Raw genomic sequence first — 16,666 nt, 5'->3', positions numbered from 1 at the left:
CATCATCAGTGAATAACATGCCAAGCAGCAGTAACTCTCTGAAGAAAAATGAGGTGGGGAAGGGAAATCCAGATGGTATTCCAGAGAGGAGCAAGATCAGGGAAGGCCTCCCTGAGGACATGACATTTGAACTGGGACCTGCAGGAAGTTGAGGAGTAAGACCTACAACTGCTGGGGAGAACCACAAGCAGAGGCCCTACGGGAGGAACATGCACTGCACAGAGAGCTTTGCTGTAGAGGATGTTTATGTATTTCACTGTTTTTTTTTGTGTTTTTTTTTTTTAAGTTGAAGGCGGGGCATGGTGGCTCACACCTGTAATCCCAGCACTTTGGGAGGCTAAGGCGGGAGGATCACTTGAACCCAGGAGATTGAGACCAGCTTGGGCAACAGAAGATCCCGTCTCTACAAATAATTTTTTTTTTTTTTTTGAGACGGAGTTTCGCTCTTGTTACCCAGGCTGGAGTGCAATGGCGCGATCTCGGCTCACCGCAACCTCCGCCTCCCGGGTTCAGGCAATTCTCCTGCCTCAGCCTCTGGAGTAGCTGGGATTACAGGCACGCGCCACCATGCCCAGCTAATTTTTTGTATTTTTACTAGAGACGGGGTTTCACCATGTTGACCACGATGGTCTCGATCTCTTGACCTCGTGACCCACCCGCCTCGGCCTCCCAAAGTGCTGGGATTACAGGCTTGAGCCACTGCGCCTGGCCCTACAAATAATTTTTTAAAATTAGCTAGTCAGGCCTGGTGCAATGTAATCCCAGCACTTTGGGAGGCCGAGGTGGGTGGATCACGAGGTCAGGAGTTTAAGACCAGCCTGGCCAAGATGGTGAAACCCCATCTCTACTAATAATGCAAGAAATTGGCCGGGCTTGGTGGCTCACACTTGTAATCCCAGCACTTTGAGAGGCTGAGGTGGGCAGATGACAAGGTCAAGAGATCGAGGCCATCCAGGCCAACATGATGAAGCCCCATCTCTACTAAAAATACAAAAATTAGCTGGGCGTGGTGGTACGTGCCTGTAGTCCCAGCTACTCAGAAAGCTGAGGCAGGAGAATTGATTGAACCCAGGAGGCGGAGGTTGCAGTGAGCTGAGATCCAGCCACTGCACTCCATCGTGGGTGACAGAGTGAGACCCTGTCTCAAAAAAAAAAAGGCCTGCACCCAGTGGCTCACACCTGTAATCCCAGCACTTTGGGAGGCTGAGGCAGGCAGATCACCTGAAGTCAGGAGTTCGTGACCAGCCTGACCAACATGGAAAAACCCTGTCTCTACTAAAAATACAAAATTAGCTGGACGGGTTGGCACATGCCTGTAATCCCAGTTACTCAGGAGGCTGAGGCCGGAGAATTGCTTGAACCCAGGAGGCAGAGGTTGCAGTGAGCCAAGATTGCACCATTGCACCCTAGCCCGGGCAACAAGCAAAAACTCCATCTCAAAAAAAAAAAGAAAAGTCATGTATATTTTTTTAGTACAAATTGGGATTTCAGAATCACAGGTTGAGTGTTAGGGATCCTCATAGCTATTGAGTTGTTGCTTCCAAAGCCTGGTTCTTAAGGACACAGGGGGTGGTGGAATTCGAATATCCCCAGTAACTCATTTGCTTTTTCCCACATTATACATGCGACAATCTGAAAATGACAACTATTCAATTCTGAAGACAGTTAAAACAATTGTATTGTGTATGTTCTCTCTATTCTGTCCAATTTTAAAAATAATTTTACTATATCTACAGGATCTGAATATGTAGCTATGATATACTATATTCTCTCCCTTTCGACCCCCATTTATTTTGGAATAGGGAATTTTATATGTGTGTGTGTGGGGGGGTAAAATATACATGACATAAAATTTACCATTTCATCTATTTTAAAGTGTACTATTCGGTGGCATTTAGTACACTTAACAATGTCATGCAGCCATCATTACTCTAGTTTCAGAACATTTTCATCACCCACCCCTCCCCCAAAAAAATCCTGTATCTGTTAAGCAGTCCTCCCCATTTCCCACTCCTCCCATCCCTGGAAATGACTAATCTGTTTCTGCCTTTATGGACTTGCCTGTTCTGAATATTTCTTTTCTTTCTTTTTTTTTTTTTTTTTTTTTTTTTTTTTTTTTTTTTTTTTTTTTTTNATGGGGTCTTGCTCGTCACCCAGGCTGGAATGCAGTGACGCAATCTTGGCCTACTGCAACCTCCACCTCCCAGGTTCAAGCAATTCGCATGCCTCAGTCTCTAGAATAGCTGGGATTACAGGCACATGCCACCATACCTGGTGAATTTTTTGTATTTTAGTAGAGACGGTTTCACCATGTTGCCCAGGCTGGTCTCGAACTCCTGTGCTCAGGCAGTGCACCTACCTCAGCTTCCCAAAGTGCTAGGATTATAGGCATGAGCCACCATGCTGACCTGAATATTTCTTATAAATGAAATCATAGAATATGTGGGTTTTTGTGCCTGGCTTTAAGTTAGCATCATATTTTCAAGATTCATCCATGTTGTAGCATATGTTAGTACTTCATTCCTTTTTATGGCTGAATAATATTTCATTGTATGGAGAGCACCTTTTGTTTTCTGTTCATCAGTCAACAGCCACTTGGTTTGTTTCTACCTTACGGCTATTGCGAATACTACTGCTATGAACATACAAGTACAAACTTTTTTTTTTTTGCGATGGAGCCTCACTGTCTGACAGGCTGGAGTGCAGTGGTGCGATCTCCACTCACTGCAACCTCAGGCTCCTAGATTCAAGTGATTCCTCTGCGTCAGCCTCCAGAGTAGCGTGCTACCAAGCCTGGCTAATTTGTATTTTTATTATTTTTATTATTATTATTTTTTGAGGTAGAGTCTCCCTCTGTCACCAGGCTGGAGTACAGTGGTGTGATTTCGGCTCACTGCAACCTCCGCCTCCTGAGTTTAAGCAATTCTTCTGCCTCAACCTCCTGAGTAGCTGGGATTACAGGCCTGTACCACCACACCCAGCTAATTTTTGTATTTTTAGTAGAGACGGAGTTTCACCATGTTGGCCAGGATGGTCTCGATCTCTTGACCTCATGATCCACCCACCTTGGCCTCCCAAAGTGCTGGGATTACAGGCGTGAGCCACCATGCCCAGCCTAATTTTTGTATTTTTAATGGAGACAGGGTTGCACCGTGTTGGCCAGGCTGGTCTTGAACTCCACCTCAAGTGATCCACCCACCTCGGCTTCCCAAAGTACAGGGATCATAGGCGTGAGCCACCACACCCGACCTTCTAGTTCTTTCTTTAAGTTATATCACTTTGTTTCTGAGTTTTTCTAGGTTGGTTTTCATATCTTGGATCATTTTTAAAATATCTTTTACCTTCTTTTGAAATAGTAAGTTATAGTTTTTATCTTTTTTGTGAAAATATGCTTCTGGTGTGCTTTTTTTTTTTTTTAAGAGTAACTATTGGATTTGACCTCGGTCCTTTCCTGTTGTTCATTTTTATGTGATACCAGTTTTTCTGAAATTTTAGAAGTTGGTGTGCTTCAGGACAGTTTTTCCAACTTCACAAGAAAGAACTCTTGTCTTCTGTTTTTTTGGGGGGACAGGTGGCCTGTTTTGTTTTGTTTTGTTTCTTTTTCAGAGAGTCTCTCACTCTGTTGCCTAGGCTAGACTTCAGTGGCACGATCACAGCTCACTGAAGCTTCAACCTCATAGGCACAAGCAATTCTCCTGCCTCAGCCTTCTGAGTAGCTGGGACCATAGGCATGCACTACAATGCCCGGCTAATTTTTTATTTTTGGCAGAGATGCGGTCTCACTGTGCTGCCCAGGCTTGTCTCAAACTTGGGCTCAAGCAATCCTCCTGCCTCAGCCTCCCAAAGTGCTAGTATTACATGCTTGTGTTATTTTTATAGTGTATGTCAGCCTGCTTTCTGATACTTCCTTTTTATGGTCCTCTTTATGTGTTATGTCTCTCCTTTAATCTGAATCTCCTGTTTATTTCTTCTGTCCCTGTTGTTATTGATCAATTTTGTTTCTACTCTCAGCAGTTTCTCTTCAGCGTGGGGCTTTGTCCTGAAGGGGAGCCCTGGCAGCTCAGTTTTGAGAGTTCACAGGATTTTCTCCGGTCCCTTTAGGCCTTACCCCTTGCATGCAAGCATTGCTGGGGTGGATGAAACCCACCCAGTTCAGCTGCTGTTCATTTTGGCCCAGCGTGCTTTCCAATGAACACCTGTTGGCTGCTTTGGAATTACCCTGCTGCTGGGTCTGTCAGATGCCTCGTTGCCTCTCTGTCTCCCACATGCATGCTGATGTAGGTCTTGTGACTGGTGGTGGTTTGTCCCACACACTTGTATTTTGAGGGTGATGGGAATATTTTGTTACTGAGTTTTGCTATAACTGTTGTCTGTAAGTTTGGGTTTTGCTGTCTGGTTGATGTTTTTCTTATGTGGTGATTTTGGGAGACTAAAAAAATTAATGCCACTACTGTCATCTTCCTGGTTCTCAGTCTTCCATATTTTGAAATCTCTTTATATGGTGGCTGTTTGTCCCCTTCAGCTTCGTTTTAAATATCTTTGGTTCTGTCTTTCAGTTCACTTAATTTTCTCCTAAATTATATCTAATCTTTGTTTTTTAGTATGTTTTTTATTAATTTCTAGAAGCAGCTCTATTTTGTTCTTTTTCAGCCCTGCTTGGTTAATCTTTATAATTTCTGGTTGGCTGCATACTTTTAATCTTGTCAAAATTATCTTTTAGGCTGGGCACGTTGGCTCACGCCTGTAATCCCACTACTTTGGGAGGCTGAGGTGGGCAGATCACAATGTGGTCAAGAGTTCGAGACCAGCCTGGCCAATGTGGTGAAACCCCGTCTCTACTAATAATACAAAAATTAGCTGGGTGTGGTGGCACACACCTGTAGTCCCAGCTACTCAGGAGGCTGAGGCAGAAGAATCGCTTGAATCTGGGAGATGGAGGTTGCAGTGAGCTGAGATGTCGCCTTGGCCTCCAAAGTGCTTGGATTACAGGCGTGAGCCACCGCGCCCAACCAGTCTTTTAGTTCTTTAAACATATTAGACATAGTTATATTCTGTCTGATAATTCCAATTTGGGTGTTTTTGTTTTGTTTTTGGTTTTGGTTTTTCTGTCTGTTTTGAGACATAGTCTCATATGTTGGCCAGACTGGACTTAAACACCTGGCCTCAGGCTATCCTCCTGCCTCAGCCTCTCAAGTAGCTGGGACTACAGGCATGCGTCACCTCCCCTGACTTAATAATTTGAGTATTTGAAGCCTTGCTAGACTGTTGCTTCTGGTGCTTCTTGCTCATGGTACGTTGTTTTCTTTTGTGCTTAGTGATGTTTGACTGAGTTCTGCATTTCCCTTGGAAGTTTATTTGAGGTTATGTGTTAAGGCCTAAGCTGAAGGTGGGACATGTACAATATATGGTAGCATTTTGTGTCCTTTTTTTTTTGCCTTGTTAATTTTTAGCATAGAAAGTATTACATGATACCTGTTTATCTGTAACTTACTTTTTTAAATTTTTTTTTCACGAAAATTCAACAGTAAGCCATAATGCTGTCATTGAGTCACCCTTTGCCTTGTCCTCTGGGAACTATAGGTATATCCTGAGTTTGAAGACCAGAGAGCTTGTTTGCCATCAGGATCCTTTCTGACTTGCTCTTCAGACAACACCATTCGCTTCTGGAACTTGGACAGCAGCCCTGACTCTCACTGGCAGAAAAACATCTTCAGCAATGTGAGTGGTTTCCTTTGTGAGCCATCTTTTTTTTTTTTTGGAAACAGAGTCTTGCTCTGTCACCCAGGCTAGAGTGCAGTGGCGCGATCTCAGCTTACTGCAACCTTCACCTTCCGGGTTCAAGTGATTCTCCTGCCTCAGCCTCCCGAGTAGCTGGGATTACAGGCGCCTGCCACTGTGCCCGGCTAATTTTTGTATTTTTAGTAAGAGATGGGGTTTCACCACGTAGGCTAGGCTGGCCCCAAACTCCTGACTTCATGATCCACCTGCCTTGGCCTCCCAAAGTCCTGGGATTACAGGCGTGAGCCACCGCGTCTGGCATGTGAGCCATCTTTCAGGAGAAATAAAGACCTACTGTAAGCATGGATGCAGGGGCAGGAGGGACTCTGATGGACCCTAGATGTTAGGTTCCACCAGGGCAAGAACTGGCAGCCAAGGCGGGTCCCTCTCTGCGTCCCTTCCTCTTGTTTGTGTTTCTCCTGCTCCCCCTCTGAGGTGGCATGGTGTGTCCCCTCTGATTCTCTGCCAGTTGGCTCCTGCTTTCCAGATGTGTGGACACAGCCACTCCAGGCAGCCCCAACACACCCAGCAGAGGTGAAATTGCTTCCTAAGTCTTGAGGTGGAACTCCCTGGGAGAGCAGCTGATGAGCCCAGCCATTCCAGGGCTCCCTCTGTCCACTGGCTGCCACACAGTGAGGCCTCAGGGGTGTGCGGGCAGAATGCTCGCAAGAGCCATGATGGGAGGCTGGGGAGAAAAGTTTGCTGAAGAAATTTTGGTTACCATTACGAGGCCAGCGAGGGAGCCTCTCTGGGAGCTGAGACCTGAGTCATGCATTCATTTATTCTGCAGATATTTATTAAGGTCCATGCCACATGCTTTGCTGCATGCTAGGGACACAACAGTAACTAAGACTCTTCTCCTGCCCTGTGGCACACGCAATCCAGTGAGGGCAGACAGTGAACTGACAACCATCCATGTTATGCACAATCACAAGTGCGACAAGCACCATGAAATGTGCAGGGTGCTAGTAGGACATAGAGCAGCAGCATGTGAACTTGTCTGGGACATCCGGAGCAGCTTTCCGGGAAGGGACAGCTAAGTTGAGATTGGGAGGAGTAAAGAGGGAAGGGAAGAGGGTCAATACTTAGGCATTAGCCTGTACGAAGGCCGTGGGGTGGGAAACAGCTGGGTGAATTGGAAAACATGAAAGAGGCCAGTGCAATTGGAAATAAAAAGGCCCTCAATGCGGGAGGCTGTAGCAGGTGCACCTTTATTACTCCCCTCATTCCCCACCTAGTGCTGCTATCGTCTCCTCTGTACCTGTGACATACAGGCTGTTTTCGGCTGCACTACAATAGAAAAACTCAAAAGAAGAGGTAAAAGTTAGGCTTCTGACTCATAAAAGTAGTCTGAGTCTGAAGGTAACCAGTTTAGACCATTCTGCAGGAAGCCCTTAGGGATCCAAGGGCCTTCCAGCTCTCTGTCATTTGAAGAAGTAACCTACGTCCTCATAACCCAGTGTGGCTGTGGGGCTCCTGCTATCATATCCAAGTTCCAGGCTGCAAGATGAAGAAAAGACTTGGAAGAGTACATGCTTGCTTCATATTTAATTTTTCAGAATTTATTCACATATTCTCATCTAGCTTCAGGGGAGGTGAGGCGAGGAAATAATTATTCTGATTGGCGAAACTCCCAGCTCAAAATTAGAGTGGTGTTACTAATGAAGAAGAGACTGGCTGTGGAGAGACACGGTTTCAGAAGTGCTTCTGAGCTGCTTGTGGTACTGACCTCAGCCCTGTCCTTCCTGCAGACCCTGCTGAAGGTTGTGTATGTGGAGAATGACATCCAGCACCTGCAGGACATGTCACACTTCCCAGACCGGGGGAGCGAGAATGGGACACCCATGGACGTGAAAGCCGGGGTGCGGGTCATGCAGGTCAGTCCTGACGGCCAGCATTTGGCTTCAGGCGACCGAAGTGGAAATCTGAGGCAAGTGGGTCCTGGCAGTGTCCAGCGTACACCTCCCAGCTCCAGCTCGGGTTCTCAGGGCGGTGAGCAGGAGCCCTGGCCTTGGCATTTCCTGCTGCCCATTGGGAATGAAGGGCTGTGAATAGCAATCTGGTAACCTGCCACCCTTGGGAACTTAAGCTCAGAAGGGGCTTCCAGAAGGGCTAGAGCAGGGTAGCTACCAGGACCTCAGCAGCTGAGATGTGCAGACTTTGCCTATAGAGTAAACAGGCAAGCTCATATGACTCTAGGGCAGAGTGACACTTTCACCAGCCACATAGTACCAGTGCTGAACTGCTCGTGAAGATGCCAGCTGGAAGAGGGTCCTGGTGGCCCTGAGAGAGGGGTCATCAGGGTGGGATATCTGAGAGTTCAGGCTGCTCATGCGCCCTGTCAAGGTTTGTCAAGGTGTTACCAACCCAGTAGGTGCTAGTGGGACATAGGCCCTGTCCCTAGGGCCAGGTTTAAGATGACAAATGACAGCTGTGACCACCTGGGTGTTGGAGCCACTGGAAATGGAAGAGAGTGGGGGGAACTAGAGGAGACATAAAGGGGCAGCAGCCACCAGGCAGTCCCAGGAGAGCAGTTTCCAAGTTATCACATCTTCCTGTTGTCAAGAAGAACAGAAAGTGCTGAATTTATTTTTCTGTGAAATTGTATAATTTTTAAATACTGGCATCTGTTTTGATACCACTCACTATGCGAGACCAGCTCTGTGTCAGTGGGCTCTTCACACTGACATGGCACTGTCCAGAGTGGCAAAACGGTACCAAGAGCTAACATGGGATAGCACTCTTCTCCCTTATTGAGCGCTGGCCTGAACACCGTGTTGACCAATTTAATCCTCTCACCGACCCTCTGATGTAAGTGACGTTATTGGCACCAAGTGTCTGGACCAAGATCACACAGGTAGAATGGAGAAGCTGGGTTGACCTGATGACTGATTTCATTTGGGGAAAATGAGGAAGGTCTGGATTTGATACTCTTTTAAGAATGAGAGACTGGAATCAAATGTTCTCATCCATAGCTCCTATGCTGGACTATGCCCTCCGGCCCCTAACCCCTGGCTCCTGCCCCACCCCAGGAAACACCTCTGATGCAGCCGTGTGTGTGTGCCTGCCCCTCTATAGGACTGTCCTAGGTCCCTGGGGCTATGTTCTGGCTCATGCACCACAAAGGGCTGCTGTCTGCTGAGGTGCCCCCTGGCTCAACATGGCTCCCTTTATGATGGCAGTTTTCTAAGTGAGAAAAGTGGGTGTGCATCTCTAGAGTGTTTGGCCATGATAAGGGGTTCTTATGTTGCTGGCCTGGCCATTCTGACCTTTCCTAGCAGTGGCAGAGCGCAAGGTGCTGGGGTGTGGGGGCGTTAGCAGGCAGTGTGTGTCTCCCAGGATCCACGAGCTGCACTTCATGGACGAGCTGGTCAAGGTGGAGGCCCATGATGCTGAGGTGCTGTGCCTGGAGTACTCTAAGCCGGAGACGGGTGAGCCCACAGCGGGGATGGAGTGGGGGTCAGGCAGGGAGGAGCCCCCTTGGCAGAGCCACAGAAAGGGGTAGCTGGTGTCTGGTGGGACTGTGGATGGCAGCTGGGAGTCTTGTGTTTGGTAAGGGCCCCTGTTGCTGGACCCCAAAACCAGAGCTGCTGGGACACAGCTTGACTTGCCCACTGCTGGTGCCAGCCCTCAAGCCGGTGAGGTAGATGTATGAATGAGTGAATTCTGAATGAGCTCATCCTCTGCTGGAGAAGATAGATTGCTTGATAGTCATTCTTTTCTTTTTCTTTCTTTTTTTTTTTTTTTTTGTTTGTTTTTATAAAATTTTTTGTATTTTTAGTGGAGATGGGGTTTCACCATGTTGGCCAGGCTGGTAGTGATTTTTTTTTTTTTTTGTTTGTTTTTATAAAATTTTTTGTATTTTTAGTGGAGATGGGGTTTCACCATGTTGGCCAGGCTGGTAGTGAACTCCTGACCTCAGGTGATCCACCCACCTCAGCCTCCCAAAGTGCTGGGATTACAAGTGTGAGCCACTGCACCCAGCCTAGGCATTATTTTCAAAAAATTTGAAGCCTATAGAAATATTGGGAGAATATTATAATGAACACCCACATGGGCTTCACCCAGATTCCTCAAGTTTTTGTTTTTGTTTTTGTTTTTGTTTTTGTTTTTGTTTTTGTTTTTGTTTTGAGATGGAGTCTCACTCTGTCACCCAGGCTAGAGGGCAGTGGCACCATCTCTGCTCACTGCAACCTCCACCTCCAGGATTCAAGTGATTCTCGTGCCTCAGCCTCCCAAGTAGATGAGATTACAGGCACCCACCACCATGCTTGGCCAATTTTTGTATTTTTAGTAGAGACGGGATTTCACCATGTTGGCCAGGCTGGTCGCAAACTTGAACTCAGGTGATCCATCCTCCCTGGCCTCCCAAAGTGCCAGGATTACAGGTGTGAGCCACTGTACCTGTTTTTTTGTTTTTTGTTTTTTGTTTGTTTGTTTGTATGTTTGTTTTAATGGGACAGAGTCTCACTCTGTCACCCAGGCTGGAGTATAATGGCACCATCTCGGCTCACTGCAACCTCTGCCTCCCGGGTTCAAGCTATTCTCCTGCCTCAGCCTCTCAAGAGTAGCTGGGATTACAGGCACCCCCACCACACCCAGCTAATTTTTGTATTTTTAGTAGAGACGGGGTTTTACCATGTTGTCTAGGCTGGTCTCAAACTCCTAACCTCAGGTGATTTGCCTGTCTTGACCTCCCAAAGTGCTGGGATTACATGGCATGAACCCCATGCCCGGCTCCTCAAGACTTTTTCTAGGCTGGGCACTATGCCTGTAATCCCAGCACTTTGGGAGTTATGGATTTGGTGGAATTAGGTCTTCATGTGATTTTCCCCATGCTCTTCTTTCATTCTCCCATGCCCCATGACCTGTGTCCCACCAACTTGTCTTTATACATCTCTTCATTTGGCTTGCCTCTCCTGATCTCCCCTCTGCCTTGGGTCATGTTGTTAAGCCTCAGGCCTAGCAAGTGACCAGAGTAGGGAAGGCTGGTGGCAGATGGGAGTCTGGCCACAGGCAGTCAGTAGAACCTGGACAAGGCCCAGGCAGCCAGACCTCAGAGGGTAAAAGGGCAGTGGTTTCAGGAGAGACTGAGAGGTTGCCAGGGATTTACCTGGTGTGCCAAGGAGTTGGACCCAGCAGGCAAGAGTGCTGGGCTCTGCTGGGGTGTCTGCTGTGACTGACCCTGGAGGAGTACCCATCGAGACTCGTCCTCCCTGAACTGGTGGTGAGGAGGTGAAATGTCAAGGTGTAGGGGCCCTGGGAAAGACCACACAGAGCTGAGGAAGTGGCTCTTGCCAGGCTTGGGCCAAGTTGGCCCCTTTCTCCAGGACTGGGCAGCTCGGTCACACTGCCCTTTGGGAGGCCAGGGCACCCAGGCAGCCTTCAGGAACCAATCTCATCCTCTCCTCTCACAGGGATGACCTTGCTGGCCTCAGCCAGTCGGGACCGGCTGATCCATGTGCTGAACGTGGAGAAGAACTACAACCTGGAGCAGACGCTGGATGACCACTCCTCCTCCATCACCGCCATCAAGTTTGCTGGTGAGCCCCTTCCTTCCTGCTCCCTGTGCCTCGCTAGCTACCCTGCTAAAAAAGGATTTGCTCTTTTAACTCCCCTGTCAAATATGTATCCAAACAAGTGAATACGGTGTCTGTATACAATATAAAGAATAATGACCTGGGCAGGGAACGGTGGCTCACGCCCGTAATCCCAGCACTTTGGGAGGCTGAGGAGGGTAGATCACCTGAGGTCAGGAATTCAGGACCAGCCTGGCCTACATGGTGAAACACCATTTTTATTGAAAATAAAAAATTAGCTGGACATGGTGGTGCACCTGTAATCCCAGCTACTTGGAAGGCTGAGGTGGGAGAATTGCTTGAAACTGGGAGGTGGAGACTGCAGCGGGTCACACTTCCTCCCCTATATGGGGCTTACTCCCTTCTGTGAGCCAATGACTCTCCTTGAGCAACATCTAATATTTGTATGTCAGGCCTGGACCCGCTCTTGAATATTCTGTCATGAAGCAGCATGTCTGATGTGATGAGACCCTAAGAGTTTTATATTTATTCTGCCTTTTCATGCTCACCAAACTCTTACTCTGTAAAGAAATGATAATAATAAAAGCAAGAATGCTTCTAGTACTTACCATGTTGCAGCCCCTATTCCAATGACTTCATACCACTGTCCAGGGAAGGGACTGTCACGACGCCCATTGTATGGACAAGAAGCTAAGGCTCAGAGGGGAGGGCCAGGTTTAGAGCTGTGTTTAACAGCTTTGACTCTAGCACCAGAGAATGCCTGAGTTCAGTCCTCCCCCTATCCTGTCTGTGTACCTTGGGACAAGGACTCTGTGAACCTCTGTGTTCATGCTTGTCCAGTGGAATCAGTGGTGAGCATTCAGGAAGATTAGGCCCATGCCCGGGGCCTGGCCTAAGGTTCGTGTGGATCTTGTAATTGATCTTGATGGCGTGAGCCTCCCAGCCTGTTTCCACTGGTCCCTGCTATAGTCCTGCCTCTACTCTGCTGCTGACGTCACCTATCTCAATCCCAGACTGGAGAACGTGTCCCTTCTTTGTCCCCAGCCTTTGTTTCCCTATATGTCCTTGCTCTGCAGAGCCAGCTTTGCCCACAGGTCCACCTGTGCTCCCTCACACACACAGCTTATATCTCACAGAGTCCCATCCAGACCCAACACCCACCTTACCTCCTCCAGGAAGCCTTCCTAGATCCCAGCACAATTGATTAAAGGCCCTTGCAGTGGAGGTCCCCAGCTAGGATCCCCTGCCCATGTGGCCCAGCCCTGCCTAACACACAGCCACTTCCTCCCCCAGGCAACAGAGACATCCAGATGATCAGCTGTGGGGCTGACAAGAGCATCTACTTTCGCAGCGCCCAGCGGGTAGGATGGCATGGCCTCCTTGGGGACTGGGGTGGGGAGTTATCAGGGCATTCTCTGAAGGTCCTGCCACCCTGCCAGGGTTCAGATGGACTACACTTTGTCCGTACCCACCACGTAGCAGAGAAAACCACCTTGTATGACATGGACATTGACATCACCCAGAAGTATGTGGCCGTGGCCTGCCAGGACCGCAATGTGAGGTGAGGGGTGGCCCTGGGCCCTTAGCTGGACTGGGCCAGGCTGCTTTCTGAATAGGGACCGGCCTGGTCTGCTTTGTCCTAGGCTGGCTGCTTTCCTCTCTCTGTTCCTCTGGTCTCCAACAAGCTGGGAGGGGATTGAGGGACCCAGTAGGTGTTTCTTGTTTCTTGTTTCTTTTTTTGTTTTGTTTTTTGTTTTGTTTTTTGTTTTGTTTTTTTGAGGCAGAGTCTCACTCTGTTGCCCAGGCTGGAGTGCAGTAGCGCCATCTTGGCTCACTGCAGCCTCCGCCTCCAAGGTTCATGTGATTCTCCTGCCTCAGCCTTCCAAGTAACTGGATTACAGATGCCCACCACCATGCCCGGCTAATTTTTTGTATTTTTAGTAGAGACGAGGTTTTGCCATGTTGGCCAGGCTGGTCTCAAACTCCTGACCTCAGGTGATCTGCCAACCTCAGGTGATCTGCCCGCCTCAGCCTCCCAAAGTGCTGGGATTACAGGCATGAGCTACTGTGCCAGGCCACTACCTAGTATTTCTTTGAAGGTGGGCTCTCCCAGGCCTGGTCTCCAGGTCAGCAGAGGGCTTCCTTCTAGCTCTCCCTAGAGCCAGTGTGAGATGACTGAGGTGCTGATGTGGCACATAAACTCTTGCATTCATCCGTATTCTCTGAGCGCCTAGCTGGGCTAGATGGTGCTGGGGTCATGGCATTGGCCAGGATAGCCCCAGGCCCTGGACTTCGCAGTCCAGTGGAGGGGACACGGCTACCTCACAGCCACAGACAGTGACAGGACAGAGTGGTCAGAGATGGTGGAGCCCAGGGGCCCTGGGGAGACGCCTGACCCCACCTGGGGATCAAGCAGGACTTCCTGGAGGAAGAGACATCTGAGCCTGGGGAGGATGTGGAGGAGCGAGCCAGGGGAAGGCAGAAGGTAAAGGAGTGCAAAGAGGCTCTGCACCTCCTTCCTGACTCCTTCTTATGGGGTGCTGGGCACTGAGCTTGCAGTTTGTAGGGGAGATGGGCATTAACTCAGCGAGTACCCCAGGACACAACTTAAGCTTGAGATGGGGTTTAAGTTTAGGCATCAGATGGGAACAGGAGGTAGCAGGGGGCTTCCAGGGGAGGGGAGAACAGCAGGAGCCAGAGGGTGAGGTGGTGCTGGGGGGAGGGTGGGACCCTGTTTGCCACAACATGCCCCTACTTCCCCAGAGTCTACAACACCGTGAACGGGAAGCAGAAGAAGTGCTACAAGGGCTCCCAGGGTGATGAAGGGTCCTTGCTGAAGGTGAGGATTTGGGGCCCCCTGTCTGCTGCCTTGATGGGCCACCTAGTGTCCTTGGTGCTTCCTCAGTGCACCACACTGGCCAGCACCTTCTCAGGCCTGGTTAAACAAGGATGCTTGTGAGGGGATGGGGAGAGTGATGACAGCTGCGTTTCCTTTATTTACTGAGACTTTACCCAAGTGGGGCATCTAAGTTGGTTCCATTTTGAGTAGCAGCAGAGTATGGTGGGAAGAATCAGAAGCATGGACTCCCCTCCTGGCTTGCCCACACCAGCCATGGATCACGCGGACCTTGTCGGAGCCTCTGGTCTAAGACAGTTGTTATGGGTTCAGGCTCTGCCTCAGGTTGACTGTGTGACCTTGGGCAAGCAGTATCTCTTTTTTTTTGTTTTGTTTTGTTTTGTTTTGTTTTGTTTTTGGGACGGAGTTTCGCTCTTGTTACCCAGGCTGGAGTGCAATGGCGCGATCTCGGCTCACCGCAACCTCCGCCTCCTGGGTTCAGGCAATTCTCCTGCCTCAGCCTCCTGAGTAGCTGGGATTACAGGCACGCGCCACCATGCCCAGCTAATTTTTTGTATTTTTAGTAGAGACGGGGTTTCACCGTGTTGACCAGGATGGTCTCGATCTCTTGACCTTGTGATCCACCCGCCTCGGCCTCCCAAAGTGCTGGGATTACAGGCTTGAGCCACCGCGCCCGGCCAAGCAGTATCTCTTGAGCCTGTTTTGTGCCCTGTAAAATGCACATAAAGACAGCTTGGCTCATGGACTTGTTCTCTGCAGGAGTTCATTTTGCACACATTCAGTGCTTAGCACAGGGCCTAGCTACTGTTGTTACTGCTGCAGTGGTGGCTAATTTCTTCACCTGCTGAATGGGAGCGGCAGCTCCTGCCCTGCCAGGGTTCCATGTGCTGTGCATCCAGCACAGGGGAGGAGGGTCCCAGGCCTCACCATAAGGAAGAAGCAGGCAGCTGGAGTAACATGTGGGTCCCTTTCCTGGCAGGTCCATGTGGATCCCTCAGGTACCTTCCTGGCTACTAGCTGCTCTGACAAAAGCATCTCAGTGATTGACTTTTACTCGGGCGAGTGCATTGCCAAGATGTTTGGCCATTCAGGTGGGTGTGCCACGCTGCTCGGGATGCCTGCCCACCCACCCACAGCCTCTGACTCTGAAGGCAAGTTCAGCCTCTCTGTTTTGTTTGCAGAAATTATTACCAGCATGAAGTTCACCTATGACTGTCATCACTTGATCACAGTATCCGGAGACAGGTGGGACAGGCCTGGAGGCTACCCCTGGCCAGGCCTCCCTCTGGGAGTGGGTGGGACATGGGCCATAGGAGAGTTGTGGCTCAGATACCATGACCACTGCACTCAGCCTGCCTGTGTAGAGAGCGTTTCTGAGCTGCCCAATTTGAATTGTGTGAGTTTTGGTGTCACACCCAGCTGCGAGTTCAGATCCCAGCTCTAGGCTGGTCATGATGGCTCATGCCTATAACCCTAGCACTTTGGGAGGCTGAGGCGGGTGGATCACTTGAGCTCAAGAGTTCGAGATCAGCCTGGGCAACATAGCAAAACACCATCTCTGCAAAAAAATTAGCCAGGTGTGGTGGCACATACCTGTAGTCCCAGCTACTCAGGAGGGGAGAGACATCCTAAGCCTCGTAGGTAGAGGTTGCAGTGAGCCCAGATTGTGCCAGTGCACCCCAACCTGGGTGACAGAGTGAGACCCTGTCTCAAAAAAAAGAAAAAATCTAGGCCAGGCATGGTGGCTCATGCCTGTAATCCCAGCACTTTGGGAGGCCGAGGCAGGCAGATCAGCTGAGTTCAGGAGTTGGAGACCAGCCTGACCAACATGGAGAAACCCTGTCTCTATTAAAAATACAAAATTAGCTGGGCATGGTGGCGCATGCCTGTAATCCCAGCTACTTGGGAGGCTGAGACAGGAGAATTGCTTAACCCAAGAGGCAGAGGTTGTGGTGAGCTGAGATTGTGCCATTGCACTCCAGCCTGGGCAAGAAGAGCGAAACTCCATCTCAAAAAAAAAAAAAAAAAAAAAAAAAAAAAAAAAAAAAAAAAAAAAAAAAAAAAAAAAAAAAAAACTAAACAAATTCCAGCTCTGTAACTTATTTTCTTGTCACCTTGAACAGGTTATTTCCCCTCTCTGAGCTTCAGTTTGCTCCTCTGTAAATGACAACATCATTTACCTTGAAAATTGTATGGTGAGGCCGGGCGTGATGGCTCATGCCTATAATCCCAGCACTTTGGGAGGCTGAGGCAGGTGAATCACCTGAGGTCAGGAGTTCCAGGCCAGCGTGGTCAACATGGAAAAACCCTGTTTCTACTAAAAATACAAAATTAGCTGTGTGTGGTGGTGCATGTGCCTGTAGTCTCAGCTACTCAGCGGGGGCTGAGGCACAAGAATGACTTGAACCTGGGAGGTAGAGGTTGCAGTGAGCCATGATTGCGCCTCTGCACTCTAGCCTAGGCGACTGAGCAAGACTCCATCTCAAAAAAA

The 16,666-nt window shown here is 49.0% G+C and overlaps 1 protein-coding gene across 1 annotated transcript in view; it reads left to right on the top strand.

Annotated features, from left to right (window-relative positions):
• The window catches only part of WDR62 (WD repeat domain 62), a 48,990-nt gene that overhangs the window by 16,724 nt on the left and 15,600 nt on the right, over window positions 1-16,666 (top strand). Inside the window, exons 10-18 of the mRNA XM_037730699.1 lie at window positions 5,581-5,718; window positions 7,530-7,708; window positions 9,118-9,209; window positions 11,196-11,321; window positions 12,612-12,679; window positions 12,758-12,879; window positions 14,082-14,157; window positions 15,155-15,266; window positions 15,357-15,612. Coding sequence (XP_037586627.1) covers window positions 5,581-5,718; window positions 7,530-7,708; window positions 9,118-9,209; window positions 11,196-11,321; window positions 12,612-12,679; window positions 12,758-12,879; window positions 14,082-14,157; window positions 15,155-15,266; window positions 15,357-15,612 — 1,169 coding nt within the window. The remainder of the gene's footprint in view (window positions 1-5,580; window positions 5,719-7,529; window positions 7,709-9,117; window positions 9,210-11,195; window positions 11,322-12,611; window positions 12,680-12,757; window positions 12,880-14,081; window positions 14,158-15,154; window positions 15,267-15,356; window positions 15,613-16,666) is intronic.

This window comes from Cebus imitator, unplaced genomic scaffold (genome assembly GCF_001604975.1).
Source record: "Cebus imitator isolate Cc_AM_T3 unplaced genomic scaffold, Cebus_imitator-1.0 Scaffold356, whole genome shotgun sequence".
Classification (NCBI taxonomy): domain Eukaryota; kingdom Metazoa; phylum Chordata; class Mammalia; order Primates; family Cebidae; genus Cebus; species Cebus imitator.
This window is presented reverse-complemented; position numbering and strand designations above follow the sequence as displayed.